Consider the following 27,351-nt stretch of genomic DNA (forward strand, 5'->3'; position numbering starts at 1 on the left):
AGTAGAATCTTTGAAATATGGTATGTTCTAAGTAGCAGGAGTCTATCGTAACTTGATTTTTAAAAGTTTTTATTCACTAGTATTAAACTAAGGTAATGTGTTTCTATCTTTGTACAGTTTCATCTGATGTGTTATAAAAACATCATTTATAAACAAAAGTTAAAAGCATATGCAACGTTTTACTAATTTTGAGTTTTATGCTTAAATGTAAATGCAGTTCTTATGTACGAACCTAATGGTGGCTTTTTATTCTGCGATACCATGGGAAATAGGACCTAGGATAAAGTTTCATCTGTATCTTTATTATAATTTGCTTTTAAATTTCTGCATATGAGCAAATATTGCTCGTTTAAATTTGTGTGTTTTCGTGAACTCATGGTGAACATTAATTCATGTTTCAATGTCCCAATTTCTGTGTAATTCCATATTTAATATTATAGAAAGTACCTTTGGCGATAATTAATTCTCATTGTTTTTGAGTACTATCATATGGCAAATATATTTTAATATATATATAATATATAATCTTAGGGCATATAGTTGAACAGGCTCCATTTAAAAAGTAAATTTGGCTTCACTTTTAAGTAAGAGAGAGCAGACGAGGGAGTGAGTCAATGTGTGTGTGCACACACATATATGTGCTTAGGGAGATGTTTTTAATTATTTTTGGTAGAAATTCACTATCTGGTGGAACATGTAAGATGCTGGGATTATTATTACTATTATCTATTTTGCAGATTTGTGTCTGGTACATTAAGTATGGTCAATTAATATTTGAATTATCATAATTATAAATTATATATGTAAATTTGATATTTAAATTTTGAGGGAACTCTAAAAGTATTAAAAACTTGTGTTTTTGAAGTGATACATGCATTACTGTGATATAGTTTCAAGTAAATTCTCACATAGAGGATGATTTTCTTTTCAATATATGGCATTGTCATATTTTGTATGTGATGACTATCCATATTCACTTATATGTGAGTTATATTTCTAATTTTTCTTGTAAATAATTTTTAGTAGGTGAAAATATCAGCATTGACAGGAATACTGAGCATTTAGTCTCAATAGTTTTTATTAAAGCAGAAAAAGCTGGCATTAGAACTCAGATATACTTTATCTGAATTAGTTTCTGTACTTTAAAATTAGTTGCATGTATCTATCATACACTCTAATCATTTCCCTGCTTGCAAACAAACTTTCTTACAAGAAATTTCAAGTTTGAGGGACATATTTATAGTGACATGTTTCAGTCCCTCCTTTTTTTTTCTAAGTCAAGTTTATGCTTTCTAAAAGGAATAGTTGTAGGATCTCTATAAGCATGGGTTGATGTGTGTGTTTGAATCCTGTTACTGATGGATGCTGCTCTTCGGTGTAGACAAAAACCGGGCCCTGCAGGCCGCAGAGCGCTTGCAAGCCAAGCTGCGAGAGCGTGGGGACGTGGCAAATGAAGACAAACTGAACCTTCTCAAGTCAGTCTTGCAGAGCCCACTCTTCAGTCAGATTCTGAGCCTTCAGACTTCTGTGCAGCAGCTGAAAGACCAGGTAGGACATCACTCACCCAAAGCTGGCATTCACGGCTTGGCATAGATCTTGTGAAAGGCTGGCGTTTTTCTGAAAGGGTGATTTTTGTATGTGTTAATGAATAGTTAATGAAGTCATTTAAACCTCCAAAGGAGACATTCAGATTCACTGTGGCTTTTTCCCCCCTAGTTATTTTTGTAATGGTTGTTGCTGTATATTGTAGATGATATGACATTGTGTTGAAGGTTGTGTGAATGCTAACAAAAGAGCCTCTACAGGAGAAAGGGATAATAAAATATGTTTGGAGTGGTTGGCTATAGACTTGGTTTCCATCATCACCAAAGCTTCATGTGATCTTGCTCATTCGGATTCAGACATTCAGTATACTTACAAGATTTCAGATAAGCCTTGATTTGCATGTGTAATCATGTGTGAAGAAGGGAAATCACCTCCATTTTAACAGTAAAAGGAATAATTACACTGTCATCAGTTAGAGGAATTGCAGTTCGCACTTCTTAAAGGAGTGTAAGTAGCCATTCCTTCCATGACAGCATCAGATGGTGATAAACATTAGAACTTCTAAATGTAACAGTTTTCTCTGTAAAAATCATGAGCATTAAAAAGCCCTAGTATTTATATTAAAGCTGAAATATATCACAATGACAGAATTAAAATTGAAGTCAGTTATTTGAATTTACTAATTAAATCACCATTTCTCAGGTTTTAAAAAAATATGTAAGTGATTTTTCTTTTTTGTCCTCACTCAACATTCTCTCACTGCTTTTAGAAAGAGAGGAAGGGGAGAGAGAAGCATTGATTGGTTGCCTCCTGTATGTGCCCAGATTGGGGATTGAACCCACAACCCAAGTATGTGCCCTGACCAGAAGTCTAACCCACAATGTTATGGTTATGGGGTGACGCTCCAACCAACTGAGCCACACTCACCAGGGCAAAAAAATATTTTTAAAATGGTTGTTACCCTCACAAGGTTGGAAGTCAGTCTATGCTTTCAAACCAAGTTAATTCCCATTCTAATATTTTTAGCATTAATTTAATGGTAGTGGATGACTTGGTAGCATATATTCTGTATTAAAAGGTTAAAAATGAAACTTAAGACTAGTTTTATAATTCAATGAAAGAACAGCTCCAATTAAAAATACTTCAAATGTGTGCCAAATGCAAAAATAACCCAAACAGATAGTAGCAATGTCATGAAACTTCTTAATCTAGATATGTTGGTAGCCAAACAAATTAAATGAAGAAGAATTTTTAAAAATATTTTTCTCTAGTGAATTTCTACTTAATGATTTTTAAAGTTATCATCATGAATTATGAAAAAGAGGTGTTTTGTTATATGTAGTTGTGTTTGTCCCCTTTGTAAGTTATTGAAAAAATTGGTTTTAGACACTCATTTTCAGAATGGATGGGCAAGATTTTGGAGAAACCAATATCCTGAATATAAATGTGATTATGATGTGAAAAACTGGTTTTTCCGAGAATGTGAAGTTGAGCAGGTGCCATCTCCCTTGTTGTATTATGAAGATGTGATTAGAATGAGAGGAAAAGTTGAAACAAAAAGTACTAGTAAGTATGTCAGGAAATACCACTAATTCAGTGAGATAACTGTAAAAATGCCCCTTATGGTCTGCCTGATGTAAGTGGAGTAGCATTTGCACTTGCCAGGGCTGCCCAAGGGAGGGCATAGAAGGGCCTACTTGTTGCTGAGCTGGTTTTACCATTTCCAAGTAGGGAACGGGCTCCAAAACCGTCTCAGCCCTGTGTGATTCAGCTGCAGCCTCCTCGGAAATCTGTGAAGCACAGTATCATCGTATGTCACCGTCTGTGACTATACACAGTGTGGTGTTGTTTTGGTATTAATGGTAGACACTGATATATTTCAGGACTAAGTAAACTGTGAGGTTGGTGACTTCTGAAAACATGTCTCACATACCTTTGGACTTTTGGCTCTTAGGTCACTTGTTCAAGTTTTGAAAGGGTCCGAGGAAACCCTGTGACCCACACTGTGCTTCTCATGACAACTAAGGGAGGGCCAGTGACTAGAACTAGAACTCAGTTTTCTTGGCCTTGCCAGGCACTGCCCTTGCCCATTTCTGACTGTGCAGCCCGTCTCACATAACTTTTTCCCCTAAAGGCAGAAACTTGGTCCTTAGCTGATAAAAGTTTAATTTTTGGTAAAACCACTCAGGTGGTTTTTAACCTCCTGAGGTTACAACTTCAGGAGAGGTGACAACCTCTCAGTTGTTTTGATTCTTTACCTTAGTCTCCATTCTTTACTAATTTAACTTCATTCATTTATTGAACCAGAGTTTTGTCTTGTATGACTAGAGTACAATTTCAGAAATTTGTATTATTTTCTGTATTAAAGTTTAAACACAAATATTCCAAACTTTGTTAGACTTAAATTCTCTGTATAGTTTACCAACTGCTAATATATAGTATAATATTTAATTAGTGCACCTAAAGAATGAAATATTTTTGTGCTTTTAAACCAGTAACTACACAGATCTGATCAATAGTGGCTAGCTTTTGTTTATTACCTTATACCTAGATTATGTTTTCAGATGGATAATTTTATATGCACAGTAGGTGCAAGTTACTGTCTTCATCTTTGTTAGTATTATTGGTATATTTGGTCCCTCCAAATTTTTTCCACCGTAATTCTCCTGTCTTTTGAAAAGCAAAGGGAGAGAATAATTGAAAAGCTCAAGGTATATGCAGTATATTGTAGAACATGATCATATAGTTGCTTTAATGACAGATGCTGACATGCCATGTTGAATTAAGCCTACTATTTTTGCCCCTCAGATCCTCCTCATTACGTCTCTTCAATAATGTTTAATTTTTCTAATTTGCTTCTTCAGTATTAAGACTGCTCTTAGATACCACACTGTTTCCCTTTGGCAAATTAAACACTTGACAGGTGTGTAACTAAGAGGGCAAAGAAAAGCCATGCCCTGAAGGGATGTGCTATTTAAATATTGTCAGAAATATTAACAGGACTGAGAGTATAATTGATGCCTCTGTTTAACTCTGCCACATTGTGCATTGTTCTAACCGCCAACTAAAAGGATATGTGCTATTAAACCTGAATAATCTCTAATGGCTCCAGTTTATTTCCTACTGCATGATTCCTGTTAAGTGAAGAGAAGAAAAAAAAAACAAATGTGACTGTGTGTCAATGATCTGTCAAGTGCAAATTCTCCAGTAGTGTCCTCCCTGTCACCTAGCCATCACAGCTACTAACTGCAGGGCTCAATGCGTATTCATGACAAACATCCAGCCATTGAGGGGCAAATAAACACGTTAGCAGTTTGATAATAGAAACTTGTCAGCCATGAGGAAATTGGATTTGCATATTTATTCTATGATGCTTCTCCAGTCCTGTATAGGTGTATGCTCCTTTCTTGATGATTTAATTGCCTTGCCTTATGAATTAACCACAGGCACTAAAGGAAACATCTTTTTACCCTGAGTCAGTTGTGAGAAAAGAAAACTGTGGATTAAAATTATTTTTTTGTTATAAGTTTGGGACTAATATTTGAAAATTTATATTGCTGGTCTTTGTTTCCTTTCTTCCTTCCTTCCTTCTCTCTCTCTCTCTCTCTCTCCAACAGAGATGAATTCTAAGGTTGAAGAAAAGATATGGGTTAATTCAGATTACAAGAACTGCTGATGTGGGAAACAAGCCCCGAGGCACAGAATATTCAGAGCACTCTCCTTGTAGTGATTTCCAAATTTTTTGGAGTGTGACACTCTTTTGTTGTTGTTGTTATTTGATATTTCCAGACTCCTACTTCATTCCGCTTTCTCCCAGAAAAGTTTTGATATGCACATACACACATGACACACACGTCATGTAGATGCATATATTACACACACACAAAATTAAGTCAGATTTTCTAATGTTTCCTTGTAACTTTTGACATCTCTTGAAATAATTGGAGAGGTACTGATTTAACATAAAATCAAGTTGGAAATTACTTCAAGATCGTCAAGTTCAGTGTTGATGAATATTATATTTTTTATTTTTACTTTTGAAATACAGTCTTAATGGTATAAAATTTGATTTATATATCTGCTTATAAGTTTTACCTTAGTTTGGTTTCTAAGTTTAACCTGAGTTTGGTTTATATTTCTATGTCTCTAAGTGTTACTATTCACATTCCAAAAGGTATTTGATACAACCTCTGATGGCAACATATGTTGATTAATAGTTGATTCAAAGATAAATCTAAACAAATATCAAATAAAAATATAAGAACTATATTTTTCCAGCACCTTGGGTTACTAAAGTTAATTATATCATTTAATTTTTATTACCCGTGTGCATTGGCAAAATAACAGCAGAAAAACTGGGGGATTTTGTATTGCTCAATGTGAGACATCATTCATTGAGCCAGATTTTCTCTTGGCAATGATTGGAGGGTTATATCAAGGATGCTTCATAAAAGGAGGCTCACAATCATTTATTAATAAAACTTTACTGAACACCTAAAATCAATAAAAATACAATGAATAAATAAGATAGAGGTTCTCACTATCCAGAGGGGGAAATAGAACATATATAAGCTTCTGTAATTAAATAGAACAACAAGAAGGTAGGTGGTATGAGAGGAAGGAATTTCTAACTTGGACTAGAAGAAAAGCTCACACTGGAAATAACATAGGTCTTAAAAAGTGGTTAAGAATTTTCCATAGAGGCGGGGAAAGTAATTTCAGGTAGTGGGATTAGTGTGTACATGGGTACAGAACAGTTCTCAGCTGGGTGTGATTTTGCATTCTCCCTTCCTAGGAGACATTTGGCAATGTCTAGAGACATGCTTGATTGTCTCTATAAAGTGTGCACTGCTGAGTGTGAAATAGTCACATACAGACCTGTGTTATCAAAGAAATGGAATATATGCAGGTTGTTGGTAAGAGGAACACTTGCAAGCCAGATTGTGAAGTATTTAGTAATTTAGGGTTTTTTTTTTAAATCACTTATAACTTTTTAAATTTCTCCACATTAAAAAATTGTAAAAAGATATAAAATTAAGGAAAGAGTTTTAATGACAATTTGATAGGTAAGACCTTCAATTATAATTGTAAATACATGCATTATTCTTCTAAGAAACACTTCTTTCATATTTTTAACAATGAACAACACTAAGAATACACAGTAAGAATACATCACATTCAAACTTACTAAAGTGATGGTTTCTCTTCCAGAGGGTGCATGAGGAAATGTACAACCTGTATTTTATTTTCTGATGCTTTGTCTTAAAACAGGAGCTAATTTTAGAAAACCTAGAGAAATACTGTGCATTTTAGAGAGTCTCTTTCAAATATCTGATATCAGATATCAGTTGGGGGTGCTATTCTGGGGTGTGCCTGCAGGGCCACCATCAGTAGGTATGTATTTGTAGACTGCCAAGTCAAGTTTATGGACCAAGTGTAGAGGTATGCTACTTTTAAGCAGTATCATCAGTAACTGATAATTTCTTAAATTTTTATTTTTAAGATCGATGGAAAGATGAGAATTATTTATTGAATTTATTGGGGTAACATTAATAAAATTATATGTTTAACATGTACAGTTCTATTTCAACATAATACAACGTCTGTATATAGTACTGTGTGTTCACCACCCCAAGTCAAGTTTCCTTCCATCACCATTTGTCCTCCCTTTCCCCTCTTTTACTCCTCCCCCCCCACCCCACCCCCACCCCCGCTGCCCTTTCCTCTGGTATTCGCTGAGTTGCTCACTGTGTCTATGGGGCTTTTATTTTTCCTTTTTTGGTTAATCCCTTTGTGTTTTTCACACAGCCCCACAACCACACTCCTTGATGACAGCCATCAGTCAGTCCTCTATGTATGAGTTTGTTTGTTTTCTTTGTTAGTTTATTTTGTTCTTTATATTCCACATATGAATGCAATGATAAGGCTGTTGTCTTATTTTGACTGACTTACTTAACATAAAGCTCTTCAGGCCCATCCGTACTATTGCAAAGGGTAAGGTTATTCCTCTGCTTCCCTCCTCCTCCCTCCTTCCTCTTCTTACTATTGAGTAGTATTCCATTGTGTAAATTTTTGTGGCTTGGTAGTATTCCATTGTGTAAATGTGCCACAGATTTTTTTTTTATCCACTCATCTACTAATAGACACTTAAGCTACTTCCAAATCTTCACCATTGCAAATAATGCTGCAATGAGCATAGAAGTGCATGTATTCTTTCAAATTAGTGTTTTTGGGGTTTTTTTTCCAGATATATTTCCAGAAGCAGAATTACTGGGTCATAGGGCAATTCCATTTTTAGTTTTCCGAGGAAATTCCATAGTGCTTTCCACAGTGGCTGCACCAGTCTGCATTCCCACCAACAGTGCACTAGGGTTCCCTTTTCTCCACAACCTCTCAAGCACATGTTGTTTGTTAATTTATTGATGATGGCTATTTTGACAGGTGTGAGGTATTATCTCATTGTGGTTTTAATTTGCATTTTTCTGATGATTTGTGATGTTGAGCATTTTTTTACATGCCTATTGGCCATCTGTACGTTCTCTTTGGAGAAGTGTCTATTGGATCCTCTGCCCATTTTTTAATTGCATTGTTTATTTTTTCTTTGCATCTGCATGAAATTAAATATCTTTTTCTATTCCTTTGCTTTTAGTTTCTGTATATGGAAAGATAAGAATTTTGATAGCTGAGCATTTTATTGCCCTGTTTTGAGTTTTGTTTTCAGAAAAATACTGTTTTGTGCAATTCCTGTCTCCAATAACAGGAATGGCTGTTTCCTCAGGTTTATTTTATTACTTATATAAGTGACAAAAAAATGACCCTTCTCTCTATGGCTTCTAATTTGAGACTGAAAGGAAGATGATTCATCTGTAGGCTTGCAGTTAGTAAAGGGGAAATGACTCCTGTCTCTCAAGAATGCATAAGTTAAATTATGACTTGGTGTCACTAGGGTGGGGGAGGAGAAAAAGAAAAAAAAATATGCCTTATTCCCGTTAACAGAAATTATCTAAAAATGGACTGGAACTTTTCCCTGTGTATATTGCTTATGAAAATGAAGAAAGGTTTTTCTTATCCCTGAAGTGGTTTGACTTTTGTGGTCGAGTATTGCAGCCATGTACCAGAAAAGAGTCTGTTTCTTGAGACTTTAATGTACATTGTCTAGAAGTTTAAAGAAAAGGAGTGATTCTTATGTTTTTGCATTTACCATAAAGTTTATTTACTGTAGGAATTTCAAATACTTTATTTTTGGTACAATAACAGCTTTTAAATGTTTGTTCCTTTAACTAAAAGTTTGTAAATATAGAGCCTTTGAAAGGACTAAAATTCTTGTTTTATCCTGGGCAAGAAGGCACTGTTCATGCTTTTTATACAGTGCTGGATTAAAATGCAACACCATCTTGCTATTGGGTATGCATGTGTGTCTGAAACAGCAAATGGTGCTAATTGTGTGGTATCTTTGTGACAAAGTTAAATGCTCTTTGGAGGAAAAAATGTGAAATTTACTGGGTATAACCCAAATAAAATTTTAACCCAAGTAGTAAGAACAGTCATTTTACATTTGAAGCTTTAGTAACAGTAACATTCACCTTTAAGAAACCCCCGTGTACTGTGTGAACTTTGTCTCATTTAATCAGTCCATCAGTTCAGAGTAAGGTGGGGTTGTCCCTATCTTTGTTGTGAGGAAATTGGGGTTTCGAGAGGTTTTGTAACTCATTTTGGACCACAGACTATTCATTTGTAGATTTAAGAGGAAAATGTAAGTTTCTCTGACCCCAAAGCCAATGTTTTTACTTTTAATTTATACTGTTTCTAAACCCTTAGTTCCCTAATATAAAGGAACAAATAGGTTGGAAAAAAGAATCAGTAGTATTCTTAAATAGAAATGCACTTAAACGAAATATTTTCTACACTCAAGTTTATTGTCATTTCTCTTAAATTCTGCCCCTAAATTTTAACTATAGGGCTCTTAAAATATAAACTAGAACTTTCATTTCATTTCTATTTATAATTGTACTTGATTTTAAAGTAAATATAGATAGTGGAATGAAAGGACAATATGGCAAAGCAACATTAGTCTTCATGTGTTCATTTTCATATACAGTGGTGGGCAAAAGTAGGTTTACAGTTGTGAGAATGCCAAACAGAGTTAATAAAGCTATTGTCACAATCATGATCTGCATGTCTTTTTCCATACAAACAACTATTAACTTACTTTTACAATCCTTGTATTTATATTGTACTTTTCTGTAGGGTTTTGTTGTATTTTTATTTTTCTCTAAGCAGACTATGACCAGTGAATCAGTTTTATGTGTCTTCTAGAAATGTGGGACTGATAGGAGAAACAACTGAAAAAATTCTAACATGTAGTTTGTCTAAATTTTCATTTTCTGAATTACTATTTGTCTTGGCATTTAAAGTAGATTAACTTAATTTTGATATCTTCTCCTGTTTGATATAGAAAATTTCAGCATCCTTTGATAAGAATATTATTTTTGGTTAAGCTACATTCTTTAAATGTTTTGCCTTGGAAGTTTTGCTAAGAAAGCACAGAAGTGTTGAGATTTAAATAAAGAAAAGACGTTCTGCAAATGCACATCAACACACATGTCTAGACTGTGGTGTCTATGCTGTGCTCCGCTTGCCATTTTTTCTTAACAAGCATAAAAAGCAGTTTAGGAATTAATTGTATTTTAGATTTGTTTGGAATTCATTTAATACTTTGGGGATAAAAACCATGCCATATTCATCTTTGACTACTTATACCTAACATGATAACTTTGCTCAAATTCAGTAAATGATTGCTTAATTAATGAATACATGAATATTCTTAACTATCCAGAACTGTGGTACATTGATTTATCTTTCCTTATGAAATATCTAATTTTAACATGCATGAATGAGCCAAGTAACAGAAATTACATTGAAAAAAGTTTTTCTCTTGGTAACCATATTGATAAGATGTTCCTTTTCCTCTTCCTCCTCCTCCTCCTCCTCATCACAGTGAACAGGTATTACGTTTTTACTGTGTGTCAGGAACTGTTCTATACAGCACCCTACAGTCCTTCTGCTGTCATGCTTCCTTTGTGCATGTCATGTGTTATGCATATAAGTTCTTTGGCCACTCCATTTCCTGTACTTGCTCTTAGCATCCCCATGCCTATTCTGTAACTACCAATTTGTACTTCTTAATCCCTTCACCTTTTCCTCCCATTCCCCAGACTCTCCCTCCCCACTGGCCAAGATCCCAAAGTTCTCCATATCTGTGATTGTGTTTCTATTCTGCTTGTTTGCTTGGTTTGTTTTTTAAATTTGTCGATGGTTATATATTTATTGCCATTTTAATAGTTTTAATAGTTCATAGTTTTTACATTTTTCTTAAGTTCTTTTAATATTTCATATACTGATGGTTTGGTGATGATGAACTCCTTTAGCTTTACATCGTCTGGGAAGCACTTTATCTGCCCTTCCAATTTAAATGAAAGCTTTGCTGGATAGAGTAATCTTGGATGTAGGTCCTTGCTTTTCATCACTTTGAGCACTTCATGCCAATCCCTTCTAGCCTGCAAAGTTTCTTTTGAGAAATCAGCTGACATGCTTATAGAAACTCTTTTATATGCAACTATATGTTTTACTTTTAAAGATTTTATTTATTTATTTTTCAGAGCAAGGGGAAGGGAAGGAGAGAGAGGGAGAAAAACATCAATGTGTGGTTGCCTCTCATGTGTCTCCCCCACTGGGGACCTGGCCTGCAACCTAGGCATGTGCCCTGACTGGGAATCGAACCAGTGACCCTTTGGTTCACAGCCTGTGCTCAATCCACTGAGCTATACCAGCCAGGGCAACTTTCAGAACTCTCTCTTTACCTTTAACCTGTGGCATTTTAATTATGATGTATCTTGGTGATGTCCTCTTCACATCCATGTTTTCTGGGACTATCTGTGCTTATTGGACTTGTATGTCTATTTCCCTCACCAAATTAGGGAAGTTTTCTTTTATTATTTTTCAAATAGGTTTCCAATTTCTTGCTCTTTCTCTTCTCATTCTGGCACACCTATAATGCAAATGTTGGCACCCAGCAGACAGTTACATACCAAATTGGAGCACTACCCAACCACCTCCACAAGCCACAGAGGGAGGTGGTTGTGGCTAGGTGTCACAGCTAGTCCTGCCAGCTTTCTAGGCTCAGTAAATACCTCTTATTGACCTGCTGACAGCAATGAAGACTCATCTACAAGAGGAGGAGTATTCAGCCCACACGGAGGGTGCAGCTTGAGTACCCAGCTTGGTGGGTAGGGGAGGCTGTGCAACTGGACCGTACAGGACACCTACTACATTAGGCCACACTATCCAGACGCAGAGTCAAAGCAGCTTTCCCTATACATGGAAACAAGAATAAGGAGGCTGCCAAAATGGGGAGACAAAGAAATATGGTCCAAATGAAAGAAAGAACAAAAGTCCAGAGAAATAACTAAGCAAAATGGAGATATAAGCTATCAGATGCAAAGTTCAAAATTCTGTTTATACGGATGCTCAAGGAATTCAGTGGGTACTTCAGTGGCATAAAAATGATCCATTGAGAAATAAAGAAGATGCTAAGTGAAATGAAGAACATTTTACAGGGAATCAGCAGTGGAGTGGATGAAGCTAAGAATCAAATGCATGATTTAGAATGTAAGGAAGAAAAAGACATCCAACCAGTACAGCAAGAAGGAAAAAGAATCCAAAAAATCGAGGATAGTTAAGGAGCCTCTGGAACAACTTCAAGTATTCCAACATTTGTATCATAACAGTATAGCCTTTTTAGATATTTGTGGATATCCTTCTTTGATACAGCACCTAAGCTCTTTGTAGTTTCTCAAAAATTAGTTACAATGAAGTATCTGAAACCAAACCAATAAAAGTTTTGTATTTAGTTACAATAAAATGTGTCCCTCTTACTCTTTGAATTTTTTACGCCTGTGTATAATTTTGTATCATCTTGGTCATCTGAAAAGTGGAAAAATTACATTTTATTGTATAATATAAAAAATTAGACTTGGTAGGATAGCTTCCCATTTTATCAACAGAGTCTTTACACCATGGAAAGTTGTCAATCTTAAGGTTGCAGTTTTAAGTTTCAAAATTCTAATTGTCACTTGAAAGCTCAAATTTTACTATTGGCAACAGTTGCTATCAGTTGTTTTCTTGAAGTGACAGGATTACTATTTTCTTTTTCAAGAAATTATCTGCCATATACATATCTAAGTCTGCATAATCACTTTTTGATATTCAGTAGTTTTTTCATGTAATATGTGCATGAAAAAAGTAGGTAGTTCAGCCTGCAACTCAAACAATAGTGCTTTACCTTTAAACAAGTTTTATTTTGTATGCAGTGTCAGTGCTTGAAAAGACACACTGTACACTCAAGAGTCAAGATTGAAAAAGATCAATAGTTTTACTATTTCATCAAGAACTTTTAAAGTGATTCGATGGATGGAGAAATAAGCTATTGCTCTTGATGAGAAGAGCTGAAAAGAATGTCATCTTTTTCTTTATCAGCCTACCACAGACACCTTTCCCACAATGTTGCTAATAAAAAATAAAGGTGTTATCAAAACAGATCAAACAGTATGACAAAGAAACCTTTTTTTCTTTTGAAATTTGTAGAACTGGAATCTTAGTAGAAGGTTTGGGAATATGTTAAAATATGCTGTTATATTTTACTTCACAATAGGAAGTAACTTTTTTTAAAACAGTAAGCTTAAAATTCTTTTTTTATAACAATGTAAAATGCAGTTTAAAACATAACTATGACTGCTTTCAATTCAGTTTATTTTGTAGTCTTTATCCAGGTGTTCATGTATGTTTTAGGAAATTGGTGGTGGAGTGATATATGACTCTTTTCATATAAAATATTTCTCAATATTTTAGTTGAATTTAGACCTTCCTTAAAAAACTAGTTTATGAAATATACATGGAGAACTCCACATTATGCTGCCTGAACTCAACATTTTAGTGAGTATGCATTGTGGCTTGATTTTAATCAATATATTTTAAGATGGAATTTCAAGAAGAAATAAAATCTTTTTAGATGCAGCTTTGTGGGGAAACTAGAACATTATAAAATAGCATAATCTGCTACTTGGCCTTTCGCTTAAGTTGATGACATTGTATAGAAGTACAGAGTCTGTACTTGAGCTTGTCATTTAATAAACTATAGCAGTCAGCACTGCTGTGGTAGATGTTGATCATCTTCGTATACTTGTCTAAATACTAAAAGGGAAAAGACAAGACTTTTATATAATCTTTAATTCATTTCTGTTTTTAAGTGTTGAAGTGTTTCTTTAAGTGTTCTTGGCTTTCCATCTTGAGTCTCTTGGTTGATAGTTTATCCTTTTTCGCACAGGGGAATTTTAAGACAAATATACGGCCTGAAACTATGGACTCGTGTGTACGGAGGGGCAGCAGGAGGAAATTTACAGTTTGGTTACTCAGAATGACTCTTTAATCATTCTTTTTTTATGGTTTGTGAAACAGTTGGTTAAGGAATTATTTTCTAAATTCAATCTCCTTATCTTTTAAATTTAGCAGCCACTGGTAGTCAATATCCACTTTAAAATATCTGCAAATTATTGTGTGGGTTCTAGGCCACCATATGCTTTGCTGTTCAATAGGCATAGCTAATAAAAGTAAAGTATTTTGTCTCAGTAGGTTCATGAACTAATCCTGGTGGAGTAATTTTATAGGATACCTAATGTATTAGTGATTGTGGAAACCATAATCACCATCACCTAGAGCCCAGTATCTTGGATGTTTAAGGTGCTCAGTAAGTATTTGAATGAATGAAAGTAAGGTCTCATAATAAATGTAAAATTATGCTTATTTCATTTGAAAATGTCCCCCCCTCCCTTTTATAACTTGCTGCTACATTTTGTATCTTGTTTAGTTTAGGAGCTGTGAGCTACTTTATGTCCAAAATAGTCTCGTCACTTTAAGCTAATCCCCTTTGAACATGCAACTCAATTTTTTTAATTAGCTTTAAAAATAAGGATCATTAAATCAAAGTGCCACCATCAATTATTGTGCAAGGGTTTGCCTGTTCAATAATGCATCAGAGTTGTGCTCTAATCAGTATTTCACTGAAAGATTTATGGAAAAGGAGGCCTCCCTTGGTTCCAAACTTGAAATGCAGTTCTATTATGTATAAATTTTTTTCCCTGTGATTGCTACCATTTTAGGTACTGTTTTTCGTTGAATACTCTCAGCAGCCTATCCATCTTTCCATTTTGTATTTGGGATCAGTTCCAGAGAGTGTTTTACAGCATTTTTGCAAATTCCTTTTTTGTGTGTGTTCTGCAAGAAAAAGAGACAAGGTGCAAATTAAAAAAACAGTCTGCATTTCTGTGAGGTGCACCTGTTATGTCAGATTCCCCAGAGAGTGCCTCATTTCTTATTTCTGATTATGTTAAAGAGTAACAAACAAATGAAAAATGGGAAATTGAATTAGCATTATATGTTTGCGAAATTTGTTTAAAGTCTATGAAATAAGGGTTGCAAAAGCAGTGGTCATTTTTCTTGCTTAATTCAACATAATATATGAGCTTCTAAATGATAGAAATGTAATATCCATAAAATGTACATAGTGTTCGGATCACTTTGTTCTCATTGCTCTACTAAGCATTGAGAGGAGGTTGCAGTAATAAAAACACAAGGAAATTCAGCTTGATCCCAAGCAGTCATCTTTGTAGACAATTGTATAAGTAGTTTGGAAAGATTGATGTTAGCCATTAAAATAGAGGTAATGATATTAACTTCCTTTTCAATTAACAACCCAGAAGGGATAGATGAAATTTAAGAAGACAATATTTCAATATTTTGTAGCAAATTTAGTTAAGTGGATCTACGTATTTGAAAAAAATTTGGTTAAGCCTAAGTGTACAGAGCACATTTATATTATCGAAATGTTTTTAAAATATTTAAGGCATTGACTTCTTTGAGTATTTTGGAATGACATTAATTTTATAGAATAGGTATTATTGAAAAACTTATAAAGCAATTTGTAATTTTGAAATCTCAATTATGTGTCAGCCTAGTGCCAGGATGGGTCCAAATATTTTAGTGTAAAAGTATAACATAATGTTTATTTTCTTGTCTTGTAATTTGATCTGTAAGTGACTACAAGTTTTTAAAAATTCATAGTCTTTAGGGGAGAAAAATTTAACACATTTTCATAGTATTCATCTTGACTGAGTACTTGTTAAAGGATTTATTCTGGGAATGGAAATTAGCCAGTTGAATCCATATGAAGCCTGTGGAGGGTCATCCGTCACAATATTAGAGTAAGCTTCATCCTCAGATAACTAGTTTTTATATTCTTCACCATTTAAGGTGAATGCCTGGTAATTGAACTTTAGTTCAGAGAATCTGAATAGTTTGTAGAGGCTGTTTTTACTTTCATGGACAGAGGTGCTTGTGTATCATCCATTGGAGTGCCTAGGTTCTGTGTTCTGATCATATCACTTATTTTGTAAACTTTTTAAAAAGTGAGAAGTAACATACAGTAAAGAGCAAAATTATAGAGCTCAAGGGTTTTTGTTTTAATGAGTTAACTTTACACATATAATCAATCCTTCACCTAAATCAAAGTATAGAAAGTTACCACTACTCCATAGTACTTTTGGTGTCTCCTCAGTCAGTCCTAACCCTCTACCCTGTAGGAATCACTATTTTTTTCTGACCTATTTAAGATATAATTGACATATAACATTGTGCCAGTTTAAGGCATAGGTGGCAAACACAAGGCCTGTGGGCCAAATGCAGCTCTCCACCTTGTTTTATCTGTCTGGCATCTTGTTTCTACCTGGTGGCAGCAGTGAGCTCTTGCTTAACTGTTAAGGAGTAGTTACATTTATACAGTCCTAAAACTACATCCGGCCCTTAGAAGTCAACTGCAAGGCTGATGTGGCCCTGGGTGAAAATGAGTTTGACATCCCAGTTTAAGGTATATAACATGTATTTGACACTTTGACACTATGAAATGAATACCACAATTGGGTTAGTTAACACATCCATGAACTCACATAACAACATGTGTGTGTGTGTGTGTGTGTGGTAAAAGCATTAAGGTATACTCTCTTAGCAGCCTTCAAATATAAAATACAGTACCGTTAACTATAGTCACCATGATATACATTTGATCCCTGTAACTTATCCTGTAACTGGAAGTTTGTACCCCTGGACTACCATCTCTTCATGTACCCCTTTCCCGAACCTGGAGCGACCACCCATCTCTTGTGTTTCAATGAATTTAGCTTTTTTAGATTTCACATGTAAGTCAGATCATGTGATGTTTTGAGTTTTATCATATAGATACATATTTGAATTTTATATAAATGCAACCTGATTATATATATTCTTTGTGTATGGCTTCTTTTTCTCATTTCATATCTGTGACATTTATAGTATATGCAGTGGAAGTTCTTTTCCATTTTCATTGTATGAATATACTAGGATGTGTTTGTCCATTTTTTGTTGATTGGAATTTTGTTTTCTCTAGTTTTTGGCTACTATAAGTAAAACTGCCTGGTACATGTCATTTGATGTTCATAAGTGTGCATTTCTCTTGGATATCTACTTAAGAGTGAAATCTTTCCATCTTAAGTATGTACAAAGTCTGTCCAGAAAAATCCAGCCATTGTTAATATAACAAGAATAGTTTGCAACCTCGATGTAACCTGGCAGCCAAGGTGAGTGGACTGGAGTGTACAGGTGTGAACAACGATGACTTCACTGTACTAGTCAGTGGGGGTGGTAGACACTGTTGAATGAGCATGTGTACTGTGTGGCTATAGCATTCAAAATGACTGAGTGAGTAGAGCAACAAATCTGCATCGAATTTTGCATTAAGCTTGAACATTCCTCTACAGAAAATAGATGATTCAGAAGGTTTTTGGGGACAATGCAATGAGTGCAGCACAAATAAAATTGTGGCACTAATGCTTCAAAGATGGTCAAGAATCTGTTGAAAGTGATCCACATTGTGGAAGGCCTGTTACAAGCAGAACACCTGAGAATGTTGAACATGTACAGGCTGCAATCAACAAAGATTGGTGACTGACTCTGCAAGACTAGAAGTTAACCTGGGGACTCCAAAAACTGTGTCCAAGATTTTGATGCAGCAACTTGGCATAAAAAGTGTCATGGCAAAATTCATTCCCCAGCTTCTGCTACCAGAGCAGAAGGAACATTGTGCTGCAGTTGCTAATGACTTGATTGAAACTGCTACCAACAAAACAGATTTCCTCAAGAACGTCATAACCAAAGATTAATGGTGAATCTATGGCTGTGATCCATTGTGAAACAAAGGCCAGTCATCCCAGCGGAAGTTGCCTGGGTCTCCTTGCCTGAAGGAGTCATGGCAAAGTTGCAGCAAGATCAAGACCATGTTAACTATGGGTTTTGATTGGGAAAGTGTGGTCCAACATGAGTATGCCCCTCTAGGCCATACGACTAATGAGTACTACCTCAATGTTGTTATTCATGGGTTGAGAAATATGAAAACGGCCACAGCTATGGGCACCTGGTGATTAGCAGCTTCATCACAACAATGTGCTTGCTCATGCATTACATCTCGTGCAGTTTATTGGCGAAACATCAAATCACCAGGTGACTTAGTGTGTTGCCACCCTTCAAGGCCAGGCAGGTTCATGGTATTTGTGCAGATGGAAAAATATACATGGAGCAGTTGGGATGTCTGGCATGCTTTTATTCAGGGATGGGTGAGCCACGCATGCTGCAAGCTGCATGTATATCTAAATGTCTCATATCACAGCCCTTGCTCCCCAGCGTGGCACCTGTCATGGCACCTGTCCCAGCAGGGAGTCCCTACCTGTTTAAGTACTAGAGGGGAACAAAGCTGGCAAGATGCAAGAAATTATATAACATAGCATAATTCTGTGCATGCAAGCCCACTCATGTTATGGGAACAGTTTATCGGACCCAGTCTCACAGCTATGAGAACACTAGTTATCAGACCCCTCCAAGGCCATGGGAATGCTGCTTCCCTTAGTTACCCATACCTCTGGGTGAAGACTGCTTCCACTTACCCTACATTCAGCTCCCCTACAGCCCAGATTTGGTGCCCTGCAAGTTCTGGCTTTTCCCAAAACTAAAGTCAGCTTTGAAAGGAAAGAGATTTCATACCATTGATGAGATTTGGGAAAATAGGACAGGGCAGCTGATGGCAATTCCAAAAGGATTTTGTCGAGTATTTTGAACAGTGGAAGAGACACTGAGAGAACTGTGAGGTCCCAAAGCACCTTCTTTGAAGGAGATGGAGGCTGCATTGTCCTATGTACAATATTTCTTGTGTTTAGTATCTTCTTCAATAAATGTTTCTATTTTTCATAATACATAGCTGGATACTTCCTGGACAGACCTTCATACATCAGCTTTGTAGATTCTGTCAAACTTTTTTCAAGTAGCTATTACTAAAATTGTGAAAATTCTTATTGCTTCACATCATTGGTTACATTTGGCACACCAGCTTCAAATTTCATATTTTCCAATTTTAGTTGCTTTGGGCATATGTTCTAATGTATTGTTTTAATTCGCATTTTTCTAATTAATTATGTTGAGTACCTTTTCACATGCTTATTGGTCATTTGCATAGTTTCCTTTGTGGAGTTCCTGTTTAAGTCTTTGCCCACTTTTCTATTGGTTTGTCAGCCTTACTGATTTACTATGTGTATATATCTTCATTAAATTTTAGTCAAGTCCCATTTCCCCAACTTTTCCTCTGTGGGTATGGCCTTTTTGGTCCTACTTAATGAAACTAGTCACTATGCCAAGGATGTGGAGATTTTCTCTCAGAAGCTTGTAGTGTGTTCTAAATTTTGGCTGTGGTGTGAGGTAGAGATAAAGAATGTATGTTCATGGGTGTGTTTGTAATTTTCCATTTGACATACCTCTGACTCAGAACCGTTTACTGAGAAGACCATCAACCTTTTCTCTGTTAGCATTAGCACCATTGTTGTGATTCAGGTGGTCATGTGTGTGGGTGTCTTGAATTCCAGTTTTGTCAAAAAAATTTTTTTGTTATATTTTAAGTGGAATCTTTCTAAAAAGGTTTTAGTCTCTGGTTGGTTATTTTATATTGACTGTATCACCAACTTTATTAAAGTTCATAGTTTATGTGTAGATTCACTTGGGTATTCAGTATACACGATTATGTGTCGACTGCAAATAATTCCAGTATTTATTTCTTCAATTATAGTATTTATGCCTTTTATTTCTTTTTTTTTTTTTAGATTTTATTTATTTATTTTTTAGAGAGGGAAGGGAGGGAAATAGAGAGAGAGAGAGAGAGAGAAACATCAGTGTGCAGTTGCTGGGGGTTCTGGCCTGCAACCCAGGAATGTACCCTGGCTGGGAATCGAACCTGGGACACTTTGGTTCCCAGCCCATGCTCAATCCACTGAGCTATGCCAGGTAGGGCGCCTTTTGTTTCTTTTTCTCATCCTATTGTACTTCCTAAAACCTGGAGCCTAAGAGGAGTGTGATGGCGGATATCACAGTGTCACCATCAATTTGAGGGTTAAGAGCTTTCGGTATTTCCCTATTGAGTATACATTTTATCCACTGCTTTTTTCCCTATCACCTAATGAGTGAATCCCCTGTGTTTCTTCTCATTTATTGTTTGTATGATAAGTTAAACGTAATTTTTAAGTGTTAATTTAACCTTGCATTTCTGGAGTGCCCAACTTACTTAAAATTATTATCTTCTTTGGAAAATTATTATATCTTTGGATTTAGTACATTAACATTCTTGATCAGTGTTTTTATACCTATAATTTTTCCTGTCTGGTAACGTCCTTGTTAGGTTTTTGTGTCAAGGTTATGCTGGCCTCAAAAGCTGAGAGCAGTTACTTTTTTATGCCAGTGAAATAGTTTATAAAATTTGTGTTGATTTTTTTTAATACTTGGAGGAATTTGCCAATGAAATCATGTAGGCCTGGTTTGTTTAGTGTGTGAGAAGATTTTTAATAACGGATTCAATTTCATTAGTAGATACAAAATGACTGATATTTTGGTAAATTTGGTTTATTTCATATAATTTGGTATTTTTCAAATACCAAAAGGTTAATCACTGTATACCTTCAGAGTCTAATTAGATCCCTCTTTTTATTCCTGATATTGGAAATTTATGCCTTTTGCATATATTTGGGTCAATGTAGCTGGAGATTTCTCAATTTCATTAATCTTTTCTTCTTCCTAAAGAAAAACTTTTGGTTTTGCTGAATTTCTTAATTGTGTTTTTTTCTATTTTCTTGAATTTTGTTCTAACATATTTCCTTTTTCATGTTTAGTATACTATTTTATTTTAGCTTTGTGACAGATGTGCTCTGCTCATTGATTTTTAATTCTTAATTTTTTATAGTTTTTTCCAATAGCCTATTTAAGTCCATAAATTTCTTTCTTAGCATTGCTTTAGCTGCATCCCACAGTTTTGGTGTGTTATATCTTTATTATCATTCAATTTTAAATGTTTTGTTTTTATTACAGTTTCTTCTTTGACCCTTGGTTTATTTAGAAATGTATTGCTCAGTTGACTTACCTTGCTGTTATTTATTTTTAGCTTAATTCTTCTGTAATCAGAGAACATCTTCTGTATGATATCAATTCATTGAGATTTGATAATATGTACTTTAAGTAAATATTTCTTTTGTATTTGAAAAGAATGTACATTTAGCAGTTGTCCAGTACAGCATTCCATATTGCTCAGCTATGTCAGTTTTGTTTAGAATATTGTTTAGATCTTCTATATCCTTATTGATTTTTTCTATTAGTTACTCAGATGATGTGTTTAATCTCTACTTATGATTGTAGGTTTGGCTGTTTGTCATTGGATTCTGAGTCCTTTTGCCCTACATGTTTTGATATTGTATTTTTAGATTACTATGATTGTTTTCTCTTCTTACTGAATTGACCCTTTATCTCTGTGTGATTTGTCCCCAGTAATGCTTATTTCCTTAAAGTCCACTTGTCTGATACTAGTTTAGCTGTATCAGCCTTCTTCTGGTTAATGTATGTGTGTGTATCATTTTTTTCTATTTTCATCTTTTCTTTATCTTTTATCTTTATTTTTAACTTGTATCTTTGGTAAACAGCATGTATTTGCCTTTTATTGTGTGATACAGTCTGGCAGTTTGTCTTTTACTTTGTGTATTTAACCCTTTTATATTTAATGTAATTATGGATACATTTTTATTTTAATTTACAATGTTTTGTTTTCCTTTTTGGTTTTATTTATTTTTATCTTTTTTTGTGTTACCGTCTTATCATCCTCTTCCTCTCTTAGTATGTTATTTTTTCTTAATTTTATTATTCTCTTCGTAGTTACTCTAAAGACTACAGTAAATATCTTTGATCTGAGACAATTTTTTAAAAAAAGTTTTTATTCTGAAATAATTCTAGATTCAGAGGAAGTTTTTACTGTAGTATAGAGAGGTTCTATATATGCTTTCCCACATTCCCTCCTATGGTAGCAAAATATTAAAACTGGGAAACTGATACTGGTATAATGTGCATTAGTTTTTTTCAATTTGTGTCATTTTTATTATTCGTGTAGGTTTGTGTGACCACTACCACAATCTAGGTACATATTTATTCCATCACCAAAAGATCTCCCTTGTCTACCCTTTGATAGTCATGTCCAGCTCCCTTTCCAAACCATCTCTGTCACCTGGCAACCATTTCTATCTGTGTACAAAGTTTAGGAATTTCAAGAACGTTATAAAAATGCAATCATAATGTATATGACCTTTTGAGATGGTTTTTCATTCAGCATAATGCTCTTGTGGTTCATCCAAATTACTGTGTATGTTTATAGTTTTTTAAAAAATTATTATTGCTGAATATTATTCCATGGTTTGGATGTACCTATTGAGAGACATTTTGTTTGTTTTCAGTTTTTTTACTTTTATAGGTAAAGCTGTTTTGAGCATGTTTTTGCATGGACATAGATTTTTAATCTTTCTATAGTAGATGCCCAGGAGTATAATTGCTGTGTCATAATGTAAATGTATGTTTAATATTTTTTTAAGAAACTGACAAACTGTTTTTCAAAGTGGCTCTACCATTTTACCTTGCTACCAGCAATATATGAGCAGTCCATTTACTCCACATCTTCTTTGGTATTTGGCGTTGCCACTATTTTTTGTTTAATTATTTTGATAGGTGTATAGTGATATTCTTTGTGCTTTTAATTTGCATTTCTCTAATGGGTAATGATGCTGAACATCTTTTATGTTCTTATTTGCTATCCATATATCCTCTTCACTGAAATGTTTCTGTTCATTTTCTAGTTGGATATATATTTTTTAACTATTAAGTTTTGACTTTATATAAGCCAGCTATGAGTCCTTTGTCAGATATAGGTATCCTTAATTTTTTTTATTTTACTTAAATTAGTATTCTCACTGCTTCCTGGAAAAATGCAAAGAACTCATTGCAGTTTAACCCCATTTACCTTACCCCTTTCTTTTGTATAATTATCAAGTCTACATATATTTAAAACTACAAGTTTTAGGTTATTCCTTGTTTTAAGCAATTTCTATTTATTTACTCACATTTTAAATTTTTTTTTCTGCTCTTGACTCTTTTATGCATTAAGGAAATTTTATCACAGATCATTTTCTTTCTGCCTAAAATTCCGTTTTGCTAATTTTTGTACAAATCTGAGACAACACAATATTTTGTGTGTGAGTATGTGTGGGGAGGAAAGGAGGTATTCTGAAAGTGCTAGGTTGTCCATTTTTTTTGTTCTTATTTTTAATTTTTAAATTCTATTGTCTTTTTTCATTGACTCACTTAAATCAGCTGTCAGCTTTATTTTTCTTGGAAGGTAAAGTGGTTTTTTTTTCCCCTCTGGCAGCTCTGAAGATCTATCTTTCCTTTGCCTTAGATTTCAGCTGCTTTGCTATGGTACACTGTGTTAGCTTCTAAGGTGGACACTAATTAATAATCCCTACCTCCTGGTGTTCATACTTTTGTATGATCTCTTCTCCCTGAGTGTTGTCCAGGCTTATTGATCTGCTTCCAATGCATAGAATATGACAAAAGTGTTGTATTCTTGTTGGTACATTTCTAGCTTATTTTTGAAAAATAGTTCTTTATTCAAATGTTTTAATTGATCACAGTAGAAGGATTTCTCTGATACTGCTGTTCCCACAAGGTGAGCTTAATTGTATATAGAGCTAAAGATTATTTTATTTTGTTGGGATGCTACTATGGAAGAAGGAATGCTTTCAGCATACCTGTAAATAAGTAACTTTCTATGTGAAAGGAGACTGTCCATTTCTTCTACATTGTATGTAGGCTTTCGCCCAGAGCACTAAATACTTGTTTATTCAGATATTTCCTTGTTTGTGCTTCTGAAGCACTTACCAAGTGAGTATACGTTTATCAAAAAGTCACTTTATAGCTATTAATTCCAGTTATAATTATTTTTATAATTGCATGACTTTATTACATAAAATTTATGCCAAAAATTATGAAAACTCAAAATATTTTCAAAGACCACATATGTGAATTGATGAAACTATTCTTGATGAATTGGTTATGTTTTATCAAACTGTAAAACATTGAAGAAAGATCACATAAAAATCTAGGTTTTTTTAATGAAATTGTTTCTTAGGTGTCCAAATTCTTGTTCCATGTTGAGGCTGGATTTGAAAATAATGTCATATTATATGAATTTGGTTTATGTAAGAGAGAAGGTAGAGTCCTTCCATAATTAAGATATTTGTGAATGAATATATATTTTCTAAATTAAAATAATGTTCTTAACTTATATATCTGTCCTTTGCTATTATTTCTGCTTTATCTGACCTTTTAGAATAATGAACCAATTACTGGTTTTGATGGCATCTTGTAAGGGCTTCACCTCTACTTCTAAATGTTGAAATGGTGTTTTGTTTTGTCCTTTCACAAAGCATTTGACAAATTTTTAATAGAATACTTTATAAAATCTTTACTTATGTTTTAGGTATTAGAATGAATTAAAACCTATTAGTTAAGTTATATGTTTATTTACTAAGAACAAAAAAGCCCTTTTTAGACTGAAATACTCAGCCAGAAGTTAAATAGAGAACACATAATTATTTGGTGACTCTTGCTAGCAACTTCCATAAATTATACAGATTGTTTATCTGTATGTAAAAACCACCAGATAGTTGTGTTTTCTTGTGTTTATTTAATATTCTATAAACCAAGATGGGAGTCAGCTTCTTTTCGTTAAACATTTATACTGTGTCTGCTATGAACAAGCCTATCAAGGAAAAATAAGATTCATTCTGATTTTTCAGGCAAATTAGTTCAGAAATCATTTCAATAAAGTGATAGCAGAATCAAAAGGGGAGTTTGTGGGTTTTTATGTATATGAATTAGAAATTATTGAAATAAGCCTTTTGTATAATAATATAATTAAACTGTAATTTTTAAGTGTGTGATCTCTTTATTCTTGCTTTTACATTTATGTGGAGCTCAAGGGCTCAGAGGAGCCAGGAAGAGTCATTGACATGGGTTAAACCTTTAACATAATTTGGAGAAAATACAGATAATTAGCACTTCTATACATTCTCATATCGTAATACTGTACTTGCTCTGGTCCTATAACTTTACTCTTGGAATACCCTCAGCTCCTTGCTTTACATATTATCAGAGCTTATACTTCATCAGTTAACTTCATATGGAGAGATTTCTCAGTCCTTAGAATGTGATTTGTTCATTCTGGCTTACCATAGAAGAAATCCAAACATTTTTTCCTATGAAATATACCATAGGTCTTCATGTGTGGGATCCTCAGCCTGTGACAAATTTCATTATGCCATCTGCTTCAACCTGAGCACTGCAGCTTCTGCTGGCAGACTGTATTGAAGTTGCCATGGCTCAGGATAAAAAAAAATCAGGTTTGGCATAAGAAGCTTGCTTTAGAAAAAATAATTGATCATACCTGCTGTAGATTTAAAAATAAGGATCTGAAAGGATTCCCAAAAGCCTCTCTTAAGCACATTGATCTCTTTTTCATTTGTGGTTGTAGAAACCATTATAGTGGTTGAATTATTGGTAACTTTGGTAACTTACTTATTTTTCTGTTTTATTTTTTAAGGATAAGTCACATACTCTTAGGCCAGATAGGTGATGTATTGTGAAATACTTTGATGATTTCTGTGCTAGAAGCTCTTTACCTAATATCTTATTTGCAGAAATGATATTTCAAATGACTGTGTATAAAACAAAGATGATAAGAACACAATGATGAAAATATAGCTCATTTATACTGTGTCTGCTCTACACTGTGTCACTTTGTTAATTTTGTCATTTGTAAACTGAAAATAAAGATATTTGGAAGGTCATTGGGGAGATTTTATCAGAGTAGATCTTTATAAAATGAATAAACACATATTCTGCAAATATGTGTTAAATGCCAACTCTGTGCTAGCTAGGCACTCTTCTAGAGAATGAGTATGTAATAGAGAATAAAACTGTCAAATTCCTCCCCTGGAAAAATTCTCCATTATAGTCTGTCTTGGCAGATTGGTATCAGAGCTCCATGACAATTGGGTGCATACCAGGTGGTAATAAGCACCATGAAGAAAAATAGGGCAGGGTGAGTGTATGAAGTATAGTGGTGGAATGACTCTTTAGATATGGTTGTCAGGGAGTGCTTCTCTGCGGTGACATTGAGCACACTTGAATGAAAGAAGTAAGTGTGTAGCTACCTGGGGGAAGGATGTACCTGACTGGCAGAGGGGAGTAGCTTGGCAGTTGGAGGAAAGATGAAGTGGTCAGTATCGCTGGAGCTGTGTGGGTGAAGGACGGAGTGCTAGAGGATGAGTTCAGAGAGCGATCCAAAAACAGCATTGGTGTAACCTTTCTAATAAGTAGTTATAGATAAAAAGTTAGATTCCAGACACTCTACAGAAATGTGAAGTCAGGATTGACTGTTTGCACTGTTTTGTGAATTGCTTTGCTTTAACTTGAGCTCTTTATAGCAGGCACACAAAAGTAATTATAGAATATTTTTCCCAAATGGAATTATTTTTTGTCATTGTTTATTTTTATCATTGTACCTGGAATTGCCAAACTGTGAGGTTGGAGGCACAGTCCTCCAGACTGGCAACTCTGCACAAGACCTTTGAGACCAACAGCAAAGGAGTTAAGTTCCAAATACAAAGTCAGAGGGAAGAATATACACAAGAGCAGACTAGTGACTGAACCAACTGCAAGTGCAGGGGATTCCCAAAACTACCCTCAGGTTCAGTAGAAGGACCTACAGAACTTAGGGAAAGCTATTAAATTCATAGTTTTGGTCTATTTTATGGAAGGGATACAGGTCAAAAATTGGCTCAATGAAAAGACACACAATGTAGAGCCTGGTAAGATTTCAAATCAAAGCTTTTATTTTCCTTTGGAAGTGTCCTCTTCCCCCAATTCTATGCATGACAGTGTGCATGTAGTATTGCCAACCTAGCAAGCTCACCTGAGCTGTCTGTTCAGAGTTTTTATTTGGACGTCATTTCCCAGGTTGGATTGATTGCCCACATAGTTTAACACAATCTCGGAATTTGAGTTGATATCATGTGACCTTGGAGCCCACCAAGAATAACAAAGCTACTCCTATCACCTAGGAAATTTCAAGGCTCTAAAAGTTACTTCCTAGGAGGTGGGACAAAGGCCAGACCTCTCTTTGGGGAAAATCAAGTTCTTTACTATATACACTATTTTAAAAATTCAAGTAATATGGAAATCCCCAGAATCCAATTTCTC

At 34.6% G+C, this 27,351-nt stretch overlaps 1 protein-coding gene across 5 annotated transcripts in view; it reads left to right on the forward strand.

The window, feature by feature from the left end:
* MPDZ (multiple PDZ domain crumbs cell polarity complex component) overlaps positions 1–27,351 on the forward strand; it is a 162,494-nt gene that overhangs the window by 30,397 nt on the left and 104,746 nt on the right. For all 5 annotated transcript variants that reach the window (XM_036021592.1, XM_036021593.1, XM_036021594.1 and 2 more), the window contains exon 3: positions 1,382–1,548. In XM_036021592.1, the coding sequence (XP_035877485.1) occupies positions 1,382–1,548 (167 nt within the window). The remainder of the gene's footprint in view (positions 1–1,381; positions 1,549–27,351) is intronic.

The sequence above is a fragment of the Phyllostomus discolor genome, chromosome 3 (genome assembly GCF_004126475.2).
Source record: "Phyllostomus discolor isolate MPI-MPIP mPhyDis1 chromosome 3, mPhyDis1.pri.v3, whole genome shotgun sequence".
NCBI classification, from domain to species: Eukaryota; Metazoa; Chordata; class Mammalia; order Chiroptera; family Phyllostomidae; genus Phyllostomus; species Phyllostomus discolor.